This window comes from Balaenoptera musculus, chromosome 17 (genome assembly GCF_009873245.2).
Source record: "Balaenoptera musculus isolate JJ_BM4_2016_0621 chromosome 17, mBalMus1.pri.v3, whole genome shotgun sequence".
Classification (NCBI taxonomy): domain Eukaryota; kingdom Metazoa; phylum Chordata; class Mammalia; order Artiodactyla; family Balaenopteridae; genus Balaenoptera; species Balaenoptera musculus.
In genome coordinates, this window is record NC_045801.1 from 7,376,102 (window position 1) to 7,392,340 (window position 16,239).

General features: G+C 51.1%; 1 protein-coding gene across 2 annotated transcripts in view; it reads left to right on the top strand.

The window, feature by feature from the left end:
* The first annotated feature begins 545 nt into the window (after nucleotides 1–545).
* Nucleotides 546–16,239, top strand: part of ZFAT (zinc finger and AT-hook domain containing) — a 176,232-nt gene continuing 160,538 nt past the window's right edge. Inside the window, exons 1-2 of one of the 2 annotated variants that reach the window (XM_036830779.1) lie at nucleotides 7,501–7,615; nucleotides 8,091–8,180. Coding sequence is in view for 1 of the 2 variants with exons in the window: in XM_036830778.1 (XP_036686673.1) it covers nucleotides 1,721–1,739 (19 nt within the window). In the remaining variant the exon portion in view is untranslated. Of the gene's footprint in view, nucleotides 1,740–7,500; nucleotides 7,616–8,090; nucleotides 8,181–16,239 lie in introns of those variants that run through there. The other variant, XM_036830778.1, reaches the window with a different exon arrangement.

Sequence of the window (16,239 nt, forward strand, 5' to 3'; positions counted from 1 at the left end):
GCACGCGGGTTCAGTGGTTGTGGCTTGCGGGCTCTAGAGCGCAGGCTCAGTAGTTGCGGCGCACGGTCTTAGTTGCTCTGCAGCATGTTGGATCCTCCCGGTTCAGGGCTCGAACCCGTGTCCCCTGAATTGGCAGGTGGATTCTTAACCGCTGCGCACCAGGGAAGTCCTGGAAGCACTGAGTCTTAACCACTGGAACACCAGGTAAGTCCTGCACCATTTTTTTTTTTTAAAGGAACTCCTTTATTTATTTATTTATTTATTTATTTTTGGCTGTGTTGGGTCCTCGTTTCTGTCCGAGGGCTTTCTCTAGTTGCGGCAAGTGGGGGCCACTTTTCATCACGGTGCGCGGGCCTCTCACCATCGCTGCCTTTCTTGTTGCGGAGCACAGGCTCCAGATGCGCAGGCTCAGTAGTTGTGGCTCACGGGCCTAGTTGCTCCGCGGCATGTGGGATCTTCCCAGACCAGGGCTCGAACCCGTGTCCCCTGCATTGGCAGGCAGATTCTCAACCACTGCGCCACCAGGGAAGCCCCTCCTGCACCATTTTAAGTTGGCCAATTTTTAAAAATGTAAGTTGGGATTAAAAAGAAAACTTTATACATTACTACCATAAATGAAAAACACTGTTAAAACAAAAGCTAAGCTTAAAAATACAGGCAACAGGAACTCAATTTATTCAGTAAATTACTGTCAGGCTGTTCTAGATTCTGGGACTAAAGGGGCGACAAAGACGAGATGGAGATAAATTAATGTCAGGCAGAAATTGATACTAGGGAGAAAACAGAAAGTGACTTAGGAGGGTTACTTTGGATGGGGTGGTCTGGGAGGGCCCGCTAGGAGATATCATTTGAGCAGAGATCTGAAGGAAGTGGTAGACCAAAAGGAAGACGAGGTCATTACATCTCAACCAGATATTGTTGCCTGCAGAAAGAAGACTGTGAGCCAGATTCAGGGAGACGAGCAAGGGTTAGGGAGACGTGCTCACACCCAACTGAGACTTTCTGCAAGACAGGAGGACAGAGAGAAGGCAGTCATTCTGTCGAGGTGGTGCCAGTTGTTTAATTCAGTCTGGAAGACTAAATCAAGTCGGGTACTCCTAGCGGAAAGCATCCCACAACAGGAAACACTGCAACCTTTGAGAGGGAGGCAGGCTGTTACCGCCCCGATTGACAAATTAGTAAACTAAAGCCAAGAAAAGTTAAATCGCTGGGAACTGGGACCGGAGCGCTGCCTTAACCTCGTCCAGCCCGGTGTAGTGCAGGGGTGGGTCCAAGGATGGGCCGGCAGGTAGATGCTGGCTTCGGCAGCACTATGAAGACTCCCAATCCGCCCATCTGCATTCCACGCCTCTCGTTAGCCCCTTCCCAGGAGAGGCTCAAAACCCGGAGCGACGGAATCTGCGGAGTGGGACACAAAGCACAACCGCCAGAGCCGAGCATGCGCAGTAGCCCGGCCCAGCCCGGCCGCTCTCGCCGCTGGGGGAGGGTCATCCGAGCCTGACGTCCGCGACGCCGTCGTCAGCGCCCCGGGAAGAGGAGGGCGAAGACTCCATCCGCCATGTTGGATGCCGCAGATTCGCCATAACCGCGCCGGCTCTTTTCTTAAAAAAATAAAAATAAAAAGCGAAGCATCAGCGGAGCGCCCCGCCTTCTCGGTCGGCGCGGGAGGGGGCCCGGAAGAGCCCGAGGCTTTTTTTTCCTCCGCGGTGGGGGCGTTGCCATGGAGACGCGGGCGGCAGGTGAGCCGGGCTGGGGGTTGGGGTGGGGATGAGGTGGGGGTGGGGCGCGGCGCGGCGCGCGGGAAGCCGTTTCGAGCTTGGAGTCGAGTAGAAGCGCGCAGGCCGCTGGGCGGCGGAGGGATCCGCGGCCCAGGGCGGAGAGCGGACGTAGCGGCGTCCTTTGACAGCACGTTAAATCGCTGGCAGTATTCCGCCGCCTTGGGTTTTTATTAAAAAAAAAAAAAAAGTAACGAGGGTGCTAGCGGAAGAACGAGCAAGGGAAAGCAGTGCGCTCGCGCGTGCGGGGCCGTTTCCGGGGCAACGGGCGGGGTCGGGGCGCGCGCTAGCGACCCAGCGCAGGCGTCCTGGCGGGCGGGAGGTTCGAATCCGATGCTGCTGACTGTGTGGCCGCGTGGGCCTTGGCTCGGCCTCCTTGTTTCCTGGCCTCAGTTTCCTCCTCTGTGAAATGGATAGTTTCTTTAGACCCATGTACTTGGCCAGGATGTTTTGAAGGGAAAGGGTTCCACCGAGCTGCTGAAGGAAAGTTTCTTTGTGTCCTGTAGGGGGAGCCATAAACGCCAGGGATTAGCTGGTTACTGCTGGTAACCCAGTAATACCCTGTGATAAATTGTAATTTATTTATAAATTTATTTATTTATTTATTCTGGCTGCATTGGGTCTTCATTGCTGTGCGCGGGCTTTCTCTAGTTGCGGTGAGTGGGGGCCACTCTTCGTTGCGGTGCGCGGGCTTCTCATTGCGGTGGCTTCTCTTGTTGTGGGGCACGGGCTCCAGGCACGCGGGCTTCAGTAGTTGTGGCTCGCAGGCTCTAGAGCGCAGGCTCAGTAGTTGTGGTGCACGGGCTTAGTTGCTCCGCGGCATGTGGGATCTTCCCGGACTAGGGCTTGAGCCCGTGTCCCCTGCATTGGCAGGCGGATTCTTAACCACTGCACCACCAGGGAAGCCCAATAAATTGTAATTTAGCCTCTACCTGCCGCCTAGCTCTGTGGGCCCTTGTTCCTCACCCTTTAAAGTTAAGCTGACATGCCACCTCCTCCAGGCAGCCGTCCCTGGCTTCTTGGGTGACGCACCCTTTTCGCTGGCTGGATGCAGGACCGCGATGGATCTTCCACTGAACACCTGGTCTAAGCCCCTTAACGCTGACCTTGGGGCTCCTTCCTGTGTAATTAACAGTAAGCATCCACACTGGGACACTGACCTCATGCTTTTTGCTACTCAGTTTTCCCGACACCTCTAATTTGTGTGTCATTTACTGACGAGGAACAAAAGTTCAGAGAGGTCAACTTCATACAGTTTAGAAATGGCAGAGCTGAGGCTTTAAAAATCAACTTCCTCTAACTTGGGATGAAATCCAAACTTCTGGGTGCCTGCTTGGCTTGTACTTCCAACCCCTGGATCAGCGCCTGGCCCCGAGTGGGTGCCCAGGGTGCCTTTATTGAATGGAAGAATGAATGAACTATTTGACTGCCTCCTGCCCCCTTCCAGCCTGGCTCCCTGGCAGAGCCCAGTGACTTTGGAAATATCAGCTTAGTGTCACAGGGCTTACCCTCCACAACTGCCCCTTCAGCTTCATCTTCTGAGCCTACCGGTTCATACCGAAGCAGCTATACTGAGTGTCCCACATGCTGAGGGCTGCAGAAGACACCTAGAGCTTGTGTTTGCTGGGTGTTTGGTGCCCAAACCCCGGGGGCACTTTTCTTGGCTTCTTCAGTTCAAGCCAACAGCTTTGCATGACACTCCTCTCAACATGCCAGGCAGGGATGGTAAAGAGTCCTTTGACCCTTGGTCCTGCCTTCATCCCATTGTTGTGTCAGATTCCGGAAGTGAGTGTGTGTGTGTGTGTGTGTGTGTGTGTGTGTGAAGTGACGGAGCAGACCCAGAGCCGGAGTGGTGGGTCAGGAGCCCTGAACTATGCCAGGCATTCTTTCTGACAATGACGATGGTAGGAGTCCAAGCTTGTACTGTTTGCTGCACGACAGGTCAGTAAATCGAGAGGTGAGTTTTTTGGGCAAGGAATAGTGACTTTATTTGGAAAGCCAGCAGACTGAGAAGATGGTGGACTAGTGTCCCAAAGAACCATCTTACCTGAGTTAGAATTCAGCCTTCTTTTATACCAAAAGTGGAGGGCGTTTGGTTGGTTGCTGCGAACTTCTTGGTGCTGGAATCTGTTGTTCCTGCAGCTGTGCACCTAGGTCTGGTCACAGTGATCCTATAAACCTCCAAGACAAATGGTATCCTGTGTGTCGGGACTTTTTATCTTTGTGTGAATGGAGAAGTGTTGTACCTTTAAAGGTCAGAGCCTTGAGAATGGGCTAACCTGTATATTTTAGGCAACATTCTTAACTTGTAGCAAAGGCAATAGAATACAAAGTTTAAAGGAAAAAAACCAGATCCAATATGGAGTCAGATTTGTTCTTCCCTATTACACTGTCTTCTCTGTTTGGTGCCTTCCCTCTCCCAAGACATTGGGCTACTGCTGATGATACACGACATGCACTGCCCACCTCTGCTCTTCTGGAGTTTACTGAACAGTTTTTTTTTTTTTTTTTTTAAAACCTGGCACTTGTTGTAGTTTCCTTCAATTTTCAGCTGTAATAAGTTACCAAAAATCATGTTTTAAAATGCGTTGCTGTTAACTTGTGGTCAGCTCATTCCTGAAAAGAGCCTCCTGTTTTGCTTGGTTGTTGGGTTAACGTAGGAGAGCCAGTAAAATAAATGATAAGATGGAGTTGCATTTGGTCTCTAAGGTCCAGCTTTTTGATGGTAAGCCAGCCGCGATGGTCATTGCTGGGAACTGGAAATCTGTTACCGCACTGCTCCCTTCTCAGCCGGTTTCCCATTTACCTTGTAAAATGGTTCCTGTGTCTTTTCTCCCCTTACCTTACAATTTACATAACAACTTTTCAAAGACAGCTATCCTTCAGTAGAATTAAGTTTCTGCCTAGGGCAAGGGCAGTCAAGAATTGGATATATTAAAAAGACTCTCCTTAATTGCATTTCCTTTGTAGATAGTTTCATGCATGCTGCTTCTGAAAACCTCCCCAGCAAGAGGGGCTGATTTAATTATGTAGAAGGGATTTAGCCTAGAGTTGTTTTCTCTTTGTTAGCAGCTGTTCATTCTGTTAAACTTTCACTGTCTTTGCCATTTCTCAAGGGCAGGTGTCAACTTTAAGGGCTGGAACAGTCTGGAGGGTGGAATGAACACGTGCTCTGGGGCCAGAGATCTGCTACTCACCAGATTCCTGACCTGAGGGAGTCACATAACTCTTGGAACCCACCGCTTCATCTGCAGGATGCTGTAGATGCTGTGGGCACTGCTCTTTATCCCTTTCACCGAGACCCCAGTCTCTCTGCTGTGCAGCTTAGTGCATTGAGATCTACTTGCTCCTTGAAAACAGTTGTGGTTGGAAAATGTGATAGACTTTGATTGATTTAAAAATTTATTATTATATTTATTTATTTATTGCCGCACTGTGCAGCTTGCAGGTTCTTTGTTCCCTGACAAAGGATTGAACCTGGGCTCCGGTAGTGAAAGCACTGAGTCCTAACCACTGGACCGCCAGGGAATTCCCATTGACTGATTTTTTTTAAAAAAGAAAGAAAAGTAATCTGGGGGTGAAACAAATTGTCATATTAAACAGCTATTGTAGGTTTGAAGTTACGTCCTTTTTTTTCAAGGAACATAAAATATATAATTATATGCTTATAAACAGATTATGCTTGGCATATTAATAGAAAAAGGATTTTAACTTGGGTAACAGATTTTTCTTCTTTTAAATCATGTAACAAATGGAGCCGCAAATTTTTGAACTCTGGAATCTGGCACGTTTGTGCCCTAGTTGGGTCTGGGCCGAGGCAGGGTGGGAAGGGTGGGGACCGGACTTCAGAGGCAGCTGCTGGCCTTGTTGGGGGTGTAGGGGGATGAGGGGACCAAATCAGCCACCGCATCTGGAGCCAAGGAGCAGGGGGCTTTGGGAGCAGCATTCTGGAAAAGGAGGGTCTTGGAGGTCCTGACAACCTGGAGGACCTTGTAAGTCAGCCCCAAGCCTCCTTGTAGGGCCCTAGCTGGCTTCCTTCTTTCTGTTAGATATTTTTTTCCCATCTCTGCCAGCAGGCCTCTTCTTCTGGGGCCACCATCACTTCTCTGCCCCTTAGGATTCTCCCTTCCTCCCTCCCTTCCCCCTTCCCATCCTTCCTTCTTTCTTTCTTTTTTTTTTCTTCCAAGCAGATTCCTTGGTTCACCCAAATGTTTGTGCCAAAGTTTGTGCCAGGAGGTGAGAATGCAGTCACGTGTGATTCGCTGTTTCCTCTTGAGGATCTCGTAGAGTCCTAGCAGTGGAAAACCGATCCTTTAGGAGATGGTGCCAGAGACTATGCTGGAAGTAAGCCCTGAGAGTTGAAGGCTTGAGGGGGTGCGGCGCACCTAGCCCAGCCACTTAGGTACTTTGATCCTTTGTTGAAAATTACATGTGGGTCCATTTCTCAGCTCTCTGGTCTATTCCATTGATCTGTTTGTTTATCCTTCATCAGCAACACACTGTGAATTACTGTAGCTTTCTAGTAATTTCTGAAGTTATAAAGAATAAATAGGAGGACATTTTTTGGAGGGGCAGAAATGCAGGCAGGAGCAAGACCCGTCATCAGGTGCTGTTACGGTGCATCCCAGGGGCGACGACACTCACCCCAAGGCAGTGGGTGTGGGAGTGGAGGTTTGGGGCAGATTTAGAGAAATGGACCAGAGTAAAAACCCATAGGACTGGTGATTGAGTGGATTTTAGCTTAGAGACCAGCCAGCCTTCATCTGTGTTTGGTTTCAGGGAAAGAGCAGTGATGAACCGAACAGGCACAGGGATATGAAACTTTCCAGGCTCCATACACACAGCCGTGGTCCATTATTTTCAATTCCCCCCTGCAGTGGTAGAGAGAAAAGCTTTTGAATTCTGCTCCCTGTTTTTATTTCTGAGTTGGTGCAGGGCTTGCCGGGTTACTGGAAGCACTTCAGAGAGACCCTTCCTGGGGACTGAGGCCCTTCCCTCCGCTCTGAAGAGGCCCCTGGAGCTGAAGTTCTGTGCAGCCCTGCCCCAGGACGGCCATGGGGCAGCCCTTACCCGTCGCTGGGCAGGAGTCAGAGGACCGGAGAAGTTGTGGTTTTACCGGGATGTGGGTTGGCTGGCGGCTGACCTACCCTGAGCCACTCTTTCTCCCCCAGCCCTTAGTCTTGTCTGTTTCTCTGGGAAGTGTGAGTTGACTGCCTTGGTTAACCTTAGCCTCGGGGGTTCTTAGGTGAACGTTCTGGAAATGCTCTAGTCCTCACGACAAGGGAAATGCAGCATTTGTTGACCTTAAACATTGATCTCTTTAAGCTTTTAACTGTATTTTGAATTAAATGATATTGATATTTTTGGAGTTTACAGTCTTTTAGGAGGGACAGGTTAAACAAATAAATACACCGTTAAATACATGATTACAGATTGCGGTAATTGCTTCAAAGCGGACGATGCGGGTGGGGAGTGGGCAAGAGAAAATAATGGGGACCTAATTTATATTGAAGGGGATTTAAGAAAAGCCTCTGACAAACTGAGGTTGGAGTTGAAACTTGAAGCATGAGGTTCTGGATTAAAAAAAAAAAAAAAAGTTTGATAGACAGCAGGCGCTCGCCAGCCCTCTCCACTTTGCAGAATTTCAGGCAGCTCAGAACTAGCTCCCTGAGGCCGGAGTTCTCCTTTGCGCTTTGTCGCCCCCTAGGGGACATGCATGGGAAAGGCCCTGCGGAAGTGGAGATAGCCTAGGAGACAGCTGTGCCTGCAGAGGTGGCGGCTGCACGTGGGGACTGGCCTGGCCACCGTGTGGGCGCTGTCCCAGCAGCGGGACCCGTCAGGTATGGCAGGGCATGGCTGAGACCGGGATGCTGGACCTGCAGGGGAGGAGGTCCAGGGGCCGCCGCTGGCTTGATCAGAGGCAGTGGGAGGAGCTGGCCTTTCCAGGGTCACCGTAAGGCTGCGCGAGCTGGAGCCGCGTCAGGGAGGAGGACAGGCTGCCTGACCTTCTAAAGGTCCCTGCCCTGTAAAAAAAGTGGTAGCTGCCCAAACCCCGTGAGGGGCAGGTCGGGCACTGGCTGGAAGTCTGGACTCTCTGTCCCTTCCAAGGCAGCAGTCTATGAATTTGGGCCACAGATAAAACCACGGTCACTTTAAATTGCTTTCACGAACAACATGGCATTATTTGTTTATGTTTCTGGAGTTTGTGTCTTACTCATTTCCAAATGTGCTTCGCATGCATAGTATGTGGTATATATTAGGCATTCATTAAATGTTGAATTGTGAGACTAAGTTAAAAATTACTTTTTTCCCTAGTGAAAAACTGAATAGCCCAGGTATGTGGAGAACACACCTAATGCTTACTTCATATATTGGTTACCAGGAAGAATGGACCAGATCATTCTGGTAGGCTGGAGCTGGGTGGCTGGTGGGGTTTGGAAAATCTTCTTGTCCCTGTGGCTCTTGCTTAAATTTAAAGCTCTGTTCTGGAATTTGAACAGACCTTAGACACGTCTGAATATTAGAGGGCAGTTCTTTCTTCTTGAATTAATTTGCAAGTTCAAAATACTTTGTAACTGAGACGACTCGCAGGCTTTCGTGATAAGTAAAGCAGGTACTTAAAGTTTGATTGAAGTTGGGGGCTTCCCTGGTGGCGCAGTGGTTAAGAATCCGCCTGCCAATGCAGGGGACACGGGTTCCAGCCCTGGTCCGGGAAGATCCCACATGCCGCGGAGCAACTGAGCCTGTGCGCCGCAACTACTGAGCCTGTGCTCTAGAGCCCGCGAGCCACAACTACTGAGCCTGGGTGCCACAGCTACTGAAGCCTGCACGCCTAGAGCCCGTGCTCCACAACAAGAGAAGCCACTGCAGTGAGAAGCCCGCGCACCACAACGAAGACCCAACGCAGCCAAAAATAAATAATAAATAAATAAATAAACTTATTAAAAAAATAATAAAATTTGAAGCTGTATTTGCATGTTTCCCACATCTCCCTTCAGTTCCTGCCCAGGCTGTTCTTTTATCTCCTTTGATTATGACCTCAGGGGCCTGGAGCAGACAGCCAGCGTCTAAAGCCTGTGACGGTAATAAATGAAAGTGTCCCCATCGTCTGCCTCTGTTTCAGCAGTGTGGGCAGTAACTCTGGCCGGCACGGTCTAAGCTTCCTAATTCCTTGTCTCCATCTTCCTAACTCTGTGGGTCCCAAAGATTTCGGGGTGCTGGAGGCCCTCTCCTGTCCCACTGGCTGTCGGGGAGAGGGACCTGCAGTCCACATTTCTCTGATCTGCAGTGAAAAAGTTGCCAGGTGTCCTGGAAATAATGTGAATGCTGGGTCTGTGTTCTGGGCCAGACTGCGACGTGCTGGAAGTGGGAAATACACACCAGATCTTGAACGCTTAGTACGACAGCAACATCAGAAGAATGTGAAATTTCTCATCTCTCTCTTAAAAATGGATTACAAGTGAAGTGATAGTATTTTGGATATACTGGGGTAACAAAACATATTATTAAAATTAATTTTACTTTTTTCATTTTAACGTGGCTGCTTGAAAATTTGAAATCACACCAGTGGTTCTCTTTCTTTTTTAAAAATTTTTTTAAATTTAAATTTATTTATTTATTGTTATTTTTGGCTGCATTGGGTGTTTGTTGCTGCATGTGGGCTTTCTCTAGTTGCGGCGAGCGGGGGCTACTCTTCGTTGCGGTGTGCGGGCTTCTCATTGCGGTGGCTTCTCTTGTTGTGGAGCACGGGCTCTAGGCGTGTGGGCTTCAGTAGTTGTGGCACGTGGGCTCTGTCGTTGTGGCTCGCGAGCTCTAGAGCGCAGGCTCAGTAGTGGCGCACGGGCTCAGTTGCTCCGTGGCATGTGGGATCTTCCCGGACCAGGGCTCGAACCCGTGTCCCCTGCACTGGCAGGCGGATTCTTAGCCACTGCACCACCAGGGAAGTCCCAGTGGTTCTATTTCTGTGGGACAGCACTGGCCTGGATGGGGCTCTGGGCCTCTTGAGCCCTGGTGGCCGCCCTCCCAGAGCTTCTGCAGAGAGCCACACGTGTGTGGGTCTCCCCACGCGAGGCAGTGACCCGTGCACAGGGACCCGCCTGCCATCTGCAGGAACCTGCCCAGTATGTACAGCAGCGGTGTGTGTGCTGAGCCGTGTCCGCCTGCCGGGTGGGTTGTGTTCACAAGCCCCTTTCAGCCACTCTTCCCAGTTCTGCTCTGCACCTGCGTCATGTGGAGCAGTCCCCAGCGCCCTTTCCCCAGGTCCCTCCACATGGTGACCCCTGCCTCCACCGTCCTCATGAGGTCAGCAGGGCGGCTGCGGTTGCCACTGCGGGTTTCCAGCCAAGGACCTACGGGCTCGGGAAAGGAGAGGTCCCTCCAGCCAGGCAGAAGTGGCCACGTGGGTGGGGTTTGACCCCGGAGCCTCTGTCCTGAGGCCCAGTGCTGAAGCCAGTTCCAGGCAGCCCTTTACCTTCCCAAGTTAAGACTAACGGTGCCTCCACCACAGAAAGGAACCAAAATAAACTGAAACAGCAAAAATCCCAAACCGGAAACTCAGAGGCCTGGTGATGGTGGCAGCCCTGGGCATTGCAGTCCCCCTAAAATACACCGCAAAACGGGGGAGGATTTTGCACATTTAGTTTTTCCCATGGAAACGATCCCGGAGACTCGGTTGCTTTGGAGGCATGGTGTCAAGAGTTCTGGGGCCACCTCGGTGATTTGCACAAGGGGAGCTGTGGTGTCAGAAGCGTGCACGGGGGCTCCCACATTCTCAGAGCTTCCCACACATCCGCTGGGGCGGGACGGTGCTGCCACTTAGAGAACTGGGTCATGGGGGCGCAGTTTCTGTTTACATAAAATTATTTGTGGTGCTTTCCGAAGGAAAGGGCCCTGGGGCTGCTCTTCAGCTATGATTATGTTAAATGTGAGTAGCAGACTCTATTGCCTGGGGCTCTCACTTTGAGAGTGCTTAAAAATAACTTAGAAAAATTATGTCAAGTTTCAACATGGAAGAAATGCGTATGCATAAAATTATAATGCAGCTGTCGGCTCAGCCTTAATTATAGCTGATACTGAGCCTTTCTCATTTTATTGTGTTAACCTGTTTCAACAAGGGAACACCCATGGGCTTTCTCCTTTGCATTTAATAGAAATGTTAACTTTGTGAGCTGTAGAAGTGGGCATGCTCATCAGCATTTCATGAGCTGCATGGTAATAATACCACAGATTAGGGTGTGCATTTATTGCAACTTCAGCCCACTGAACCTCAGAGCTGGAGGGCACCTTGGAGGTGATCCATGGGTGGGGTAGCAGGCGGGAGGGCAGGTGCATAACAGGCCCCTCCGGGCCATGGGGGAGGCTGGGGCCGTCTGCACACCCTGGCTTCTGTCCAGGCGGCTCTGTCTGTCTCCCTGTAAATTAGCCTCTGGGTGAGGCTCGGAGACCAGGTTCCACTTTAAACCATGCGAAGGCCACTTCCCACCGGGGCCTGGAGAGGTTCGGAGACTTACAGACTCCATCACACTGGAGGTGCGGAGCTGGGGCTGGCTAGGGGCTGGGGACCCAGGTCCTGACCCAGACAGGTGCCCTTCTATGGCTTCACGTGAGACAGTGCCTCAGAGGTGTCGGTCACCGGGCTGGGAGTGTCCTGCAGTCCTCCTGCAGCCCCAGCAGATGTAGAAGCGGAAGCTCAGGAGGGAGGCCAAGAACACATGGCCAGGGTGGGTTCACGGCCAGGTCTGGGCTTCTCACCTCACTTTGTCATTTTAAATAAGAGATTCACTTGTGAATCAGAATCCCCTTTTCCTCCTATATCTTTCCCTTTAAAATTTGCTTTTTAAGTTTTAAAAAATTGATGTATAACCTACACATAGAAAGGTGTGTATCGAAGAGACAAAGAGCTCTGTGAATGTTCACAGACTGAATTCACTGTGAGACCAAACGGAACTGGGGCAGAAGCCCCTGGCCCCAGCCCCCAGGGGAAACTCGGCCTGACTCAGACAGTGCAGAGCAGTCGACCCCTTTTGTACATCAAGTGGTGACTTGTCATTTAGGACAGGCATCAGGCAGGCCTGGGCTGTGCTTCTGCTGTGTGCTCACCTGCTCTGTGATCTTGCAGTCCCCTCCCTGGGCTCAGTTTACTCATTTACAAATGGGGATAGCAGCCCCTCCCTCACTGGATTAATGTCAAGGTTAAGTGGGTGGCGGGCAAAGCACAGCATCTGGCAGAGTTAGGACTCAGGGAATGGTAGCTGTGTTTTCATTAGGGTCTGTCTGCTCAGTCTTGGGAATGGCTTCATCCTGGGAATGGAGGGTGTAGTGCTCAGACTGGCCACCAGGGGGTGCTGCTGGCACATGTATGGTGCCCACTCTTGCCTCCTGAAGGCCCTGGGTTTATGGTGTGTGTTGGTACCCTTTTTTTTTTTTTTTGGCCAAGCAAAGCTGATGCCCTGTATGTGGCGGTTCTCTGTCCCTAGTTCTAGATCTCTTGCCAGGCCGTGCAGGGGCATGCATATTAACTACGTGTTCCGGGTGGGTTGGTGGCCCTGCATCTGGTGCTCTCATTTTCCAGCTTACTGCTCCCTGAAGTGAGTGCCTGTTGTAAATTATAATAAACACACAGAGGGTGAAGTTCCCTTTTTGGTGTAGCTACTCTTGGTTGTAACGAATCGTTCGGAATGTCTCTCTAGCCATGAGGCGGGGTGCAGAGTGGGGCCCAAGGCTTGTGTGTCCCTCCCAGGGCCCCGCTGTCAGTACTCCCTCCTGGAGCAGTGCTAGACCCACATGGGTGGGCACATACGGAGGTCGACTTGGAAGGTCTTGGTCAGATTTTGACTTTGTGTGTTGTCTGCTCGGGGCTCCTTGGCATCTTGCTAACTTCTCTGAGCCCTAGCTCTCTCCATCGTCAATGGGGACGACGATGATAGTGATGCTGATGTTCATGGTGGTGGTGATGGTGGTGATGGTTGTGGTGGTGATGGTTGTGGTGGTGATGGTGGTGATGGTTGTGGTGGTTGTGGTGGTGATGGTGGTGATGGTTGTGGTGGTGATGGTGGTGATGATGGAGATGGTGGTGATGGTGGTGATGGTAGTGATGGTTGTGGTGGTGGTGGTGGTGATGGTGGTGATGGTGATGGCGATGGTGGTGGTGATGGTGGTGATGGTTGTGGTGGTGACGGTGGTGGTGATGGCGATGGTGGTGATGGTGGTGATGGTGGTGATGGTAGTGGTGGTGGTGATGGTGGTGATGGTGGTGATGGTGATGGTTGTGGTGACGGCAGTGGTGGTGGTGATGGTGGTGATGGCGATGGTGGTGATGGTGGTGATGATGGAGATGGTGGTGATGGTGGTGATGGTAGTGGTGGTGATGGTGGTGATGGTGATGGTGGTGATGGTGGTGATGGTTGTGGTGGTGATGGTGGTGATGGTGATGGCAATGGTGGTGCTGATGGTGGTGATGGTTGTGGTGGTGACGGTGGTGGTGATGATGGTGATGGCGATGGTGATGTTGGTGGTGATGATGGTGGTGATGGTGATGGTGCTGATGGTGATGGTGCTGATGGTGGTGACGGTTGTGGTGGTGATGGTGGTGATGGTGATGGTGATGGTGCTGATGGTGGTGGTGGTGATGGTGGTGGTGATGGTGGTGATGATCGTGGTGATGGTGATGGTGGTGATGGTGGTGATGATGGTGATGACGGTGGTGGTGGTGGTGATGGCGATGGTGGTGGTGATGGTGGTGATGGTGATGATGCTGATGGTGGTGGTGGTGGTGGTGATGGTGGTGATGATGATGGTGGTGATGGTGATGGTGGTAGTGGTGATGGTGGTGGTGACGGTGGTGATGATGATGGTCCTGATGGTGGTGGTGGTGATGATGATGGTGATGATGGAGATGGTGGTGGTGGTGATGGTGGTGGTGGTGATGGTGGTGATGATGGAGATGGTGGTGGTGGTGATGGTGGTGATGGTGATGGTGCTGGTGGTGGTGGTGATGGTGCTGGTGGTTGTGATGGTAGTGATTGTGGTGGTGGTGGTGATAGTGGTGATGCTGATGGTGCTGATGGTGGTGGCGGTGATGATGGTGCTGATGGTGGTGATGGTGGTGATGATGGTGGTGATGATGATGTTGGTGGTGGTGATGCTGATGCTGATGGTGGTGGTGGCACCATCTACTTGGTTACTCCACAGGATAGCAGGGAGGATCAAGTGCGGTCACTGACATGCAGATCTTTGTGAACAGAGCAGGAAGTCTAATGTTATTCTGCAGCTGGGGTGAGCAGGGAGGCCGGGGGTGCCGCTTTGGGCCATGCTGTCTTCATGCCCCCCCTCCCATGGCCGACATGTGGGAACTCTCTGAGGACACCCAGCTCTGGGAGCTCTGGTACCTTTCCATGCCTGGCCTCCCCTACTGCGAGGCCTTCTGTTCACCTGGGCCCTCTGTGCACCTGGGCGCCGGCTCACCTGGCCCATGCGTTCAAGCTCTGGACTTGGGCACTTCGAGGCTTGGCCGTCCTCACCTATCAGGTATCTTCTTGTAGCAAGTATAACTGTTGTGTCAAGAATGCCTTTTCCTCATCGATTCTAAATCTGTCACCTTTTCTTTTTTCTTTCTTTTTTGTCACCTGAACACTATGCACTTTTGGTGTCACCCTAATATATCCTTACGAGAGAACGACAGGGACAGGCGTAAGGTTTGATGTCCCCCCCACCTCCTCCACACACACAAATGTCTAATCAGCCTCAGTGAGGAATATCAGAACACCATCAGCTGGGAGACACGTTTTGTCTGTGACCAGAGTTTGCATCTCTGCCGAGTGTCGGCAGCTGTGGCCCTGCTCTCCTTCCTCAGCTGGTGTTTGGCCCAGAGCCTGTCAGACTGTCTGGGGCCCAGGGTGTCTGGGGATCAGTGTCTTTCTCCCCCAAGAAGGAGACCTTATTTTGTCACTTACTGTGCCTTTATTTCTAATATCAATGTACATTTTTTTAATCTAATTTTTTCTTGGATTACACATGTCAGCATCATTGTGGAAGATCTGAAAAACTCAGAGTCTGTGAAATAGGAAATAACTAGCATTCAGAATCTGCCTACCCAGAACCCGGCGCTTTGCTGGGTGTTGGGGAGCCAGAGGGGTGGGGAAAGGGTCTGGGGCCTCAGCTCTATCTCTGTGTCTGTCCGTCTGTCTCTCTCTCTGTTTCTTCAGACCAGGCTCTCTGGCTTTCCTCCTGCCACTTAACAGTGGTCCTAGTCACCCAGGTGGAAAACCTTTTCTCAGAAGTTGCAAATTGGCAGCTCTCAGGATAGATGTAACCTGAAGACTTGATTTGTTTGGCCTGCACAGTTTTTTTTTTTTCAGGAAAATCTCATTTAGTTGCCAGCATTTAAAAATCCACGGATTTCAAATACAGATTCAGCTTTTCAGCCCCCATCAGCGGGACTGGGGACTTCCCGATGGGGCAAGCTTCCTGTGTGCCTTGCCCCGTCCCAGCCCCTCTCGATGGGCCTCCTGCTCTGGAGGCTGGGTGCCCTTGCCTTTCTTGGGCAGGTTCTCGTGGTGGGTGTTCCGAGGACCAGGCGTTGTTGCCCCTCGACCCTGACTTTATCCCCCCCTCTACACACTCAAGGCTCCCCGGGGTTGAGGCTCTCCTCTGTTCTGCTCGCCTGCTCTCCTTACCTCCTGGATCCGTTCAGCTTCCCTCCCCCGCGAAGCCTTCCCCAGGTGCCTCAGCCACGGGGTTTCTGCGTCCTCCCCATGCTCTCTGGTGGCATGTGGTTAGTATGTGCCTGTATAGACATCCCCACCGCCGCACACATGCATGCATACAGCCTGTGTTTCTACCTGATTTTTAAGTCCCTTGTGAGTTGACCAGGTAGCTTTGAAACCATATAGGCCTGAACTTGATCCTCTTAGGCAAGTTATAGCTTCTTCATCTGTAACATGGGATAATAGTATCTTCGTGGCTGACTCATTAGGGCCACTGTGTACAGCTGTGCAGGTCGCACACTGCACAAGGGTACCGCCTCTAAGGGGACCATTTCACATCATAGATTTGTATATTCATTATGACAGTTTTCTGCAAATGGTAGTATCTTGTTCTGACAAAATCAGTATATTTTGACCACTTTCTGACAGGGGGAGCTAGTGTCTTAAGGAAAGGGTACCTTTTTTCCTTTTCTCACAGAGGTGACTTGTAGGCTAGCAGCTGCCCTGCCTGTCAGGATTACGTGTGATAAGGAGTGTGAAAGTGCCTGGTACTCAGGAAACGTTTGTCTCCTTCTCTCTCTTTTTTTTTTTTTTTTTTAATTTTATTTATTTATTTATTTATTTATTTTTGGCTGTGTTGGGTCTTCGTTTCTGTGCGAGGGCTTTCTCTAGTTGCGGCGAGCGGGGGCCACCCTTCATCGCGGTGCGCGGGCCTCTCGCTATCGCAGCCTCTCTTGTTGCGGAGCACAGGCTCCAGACGC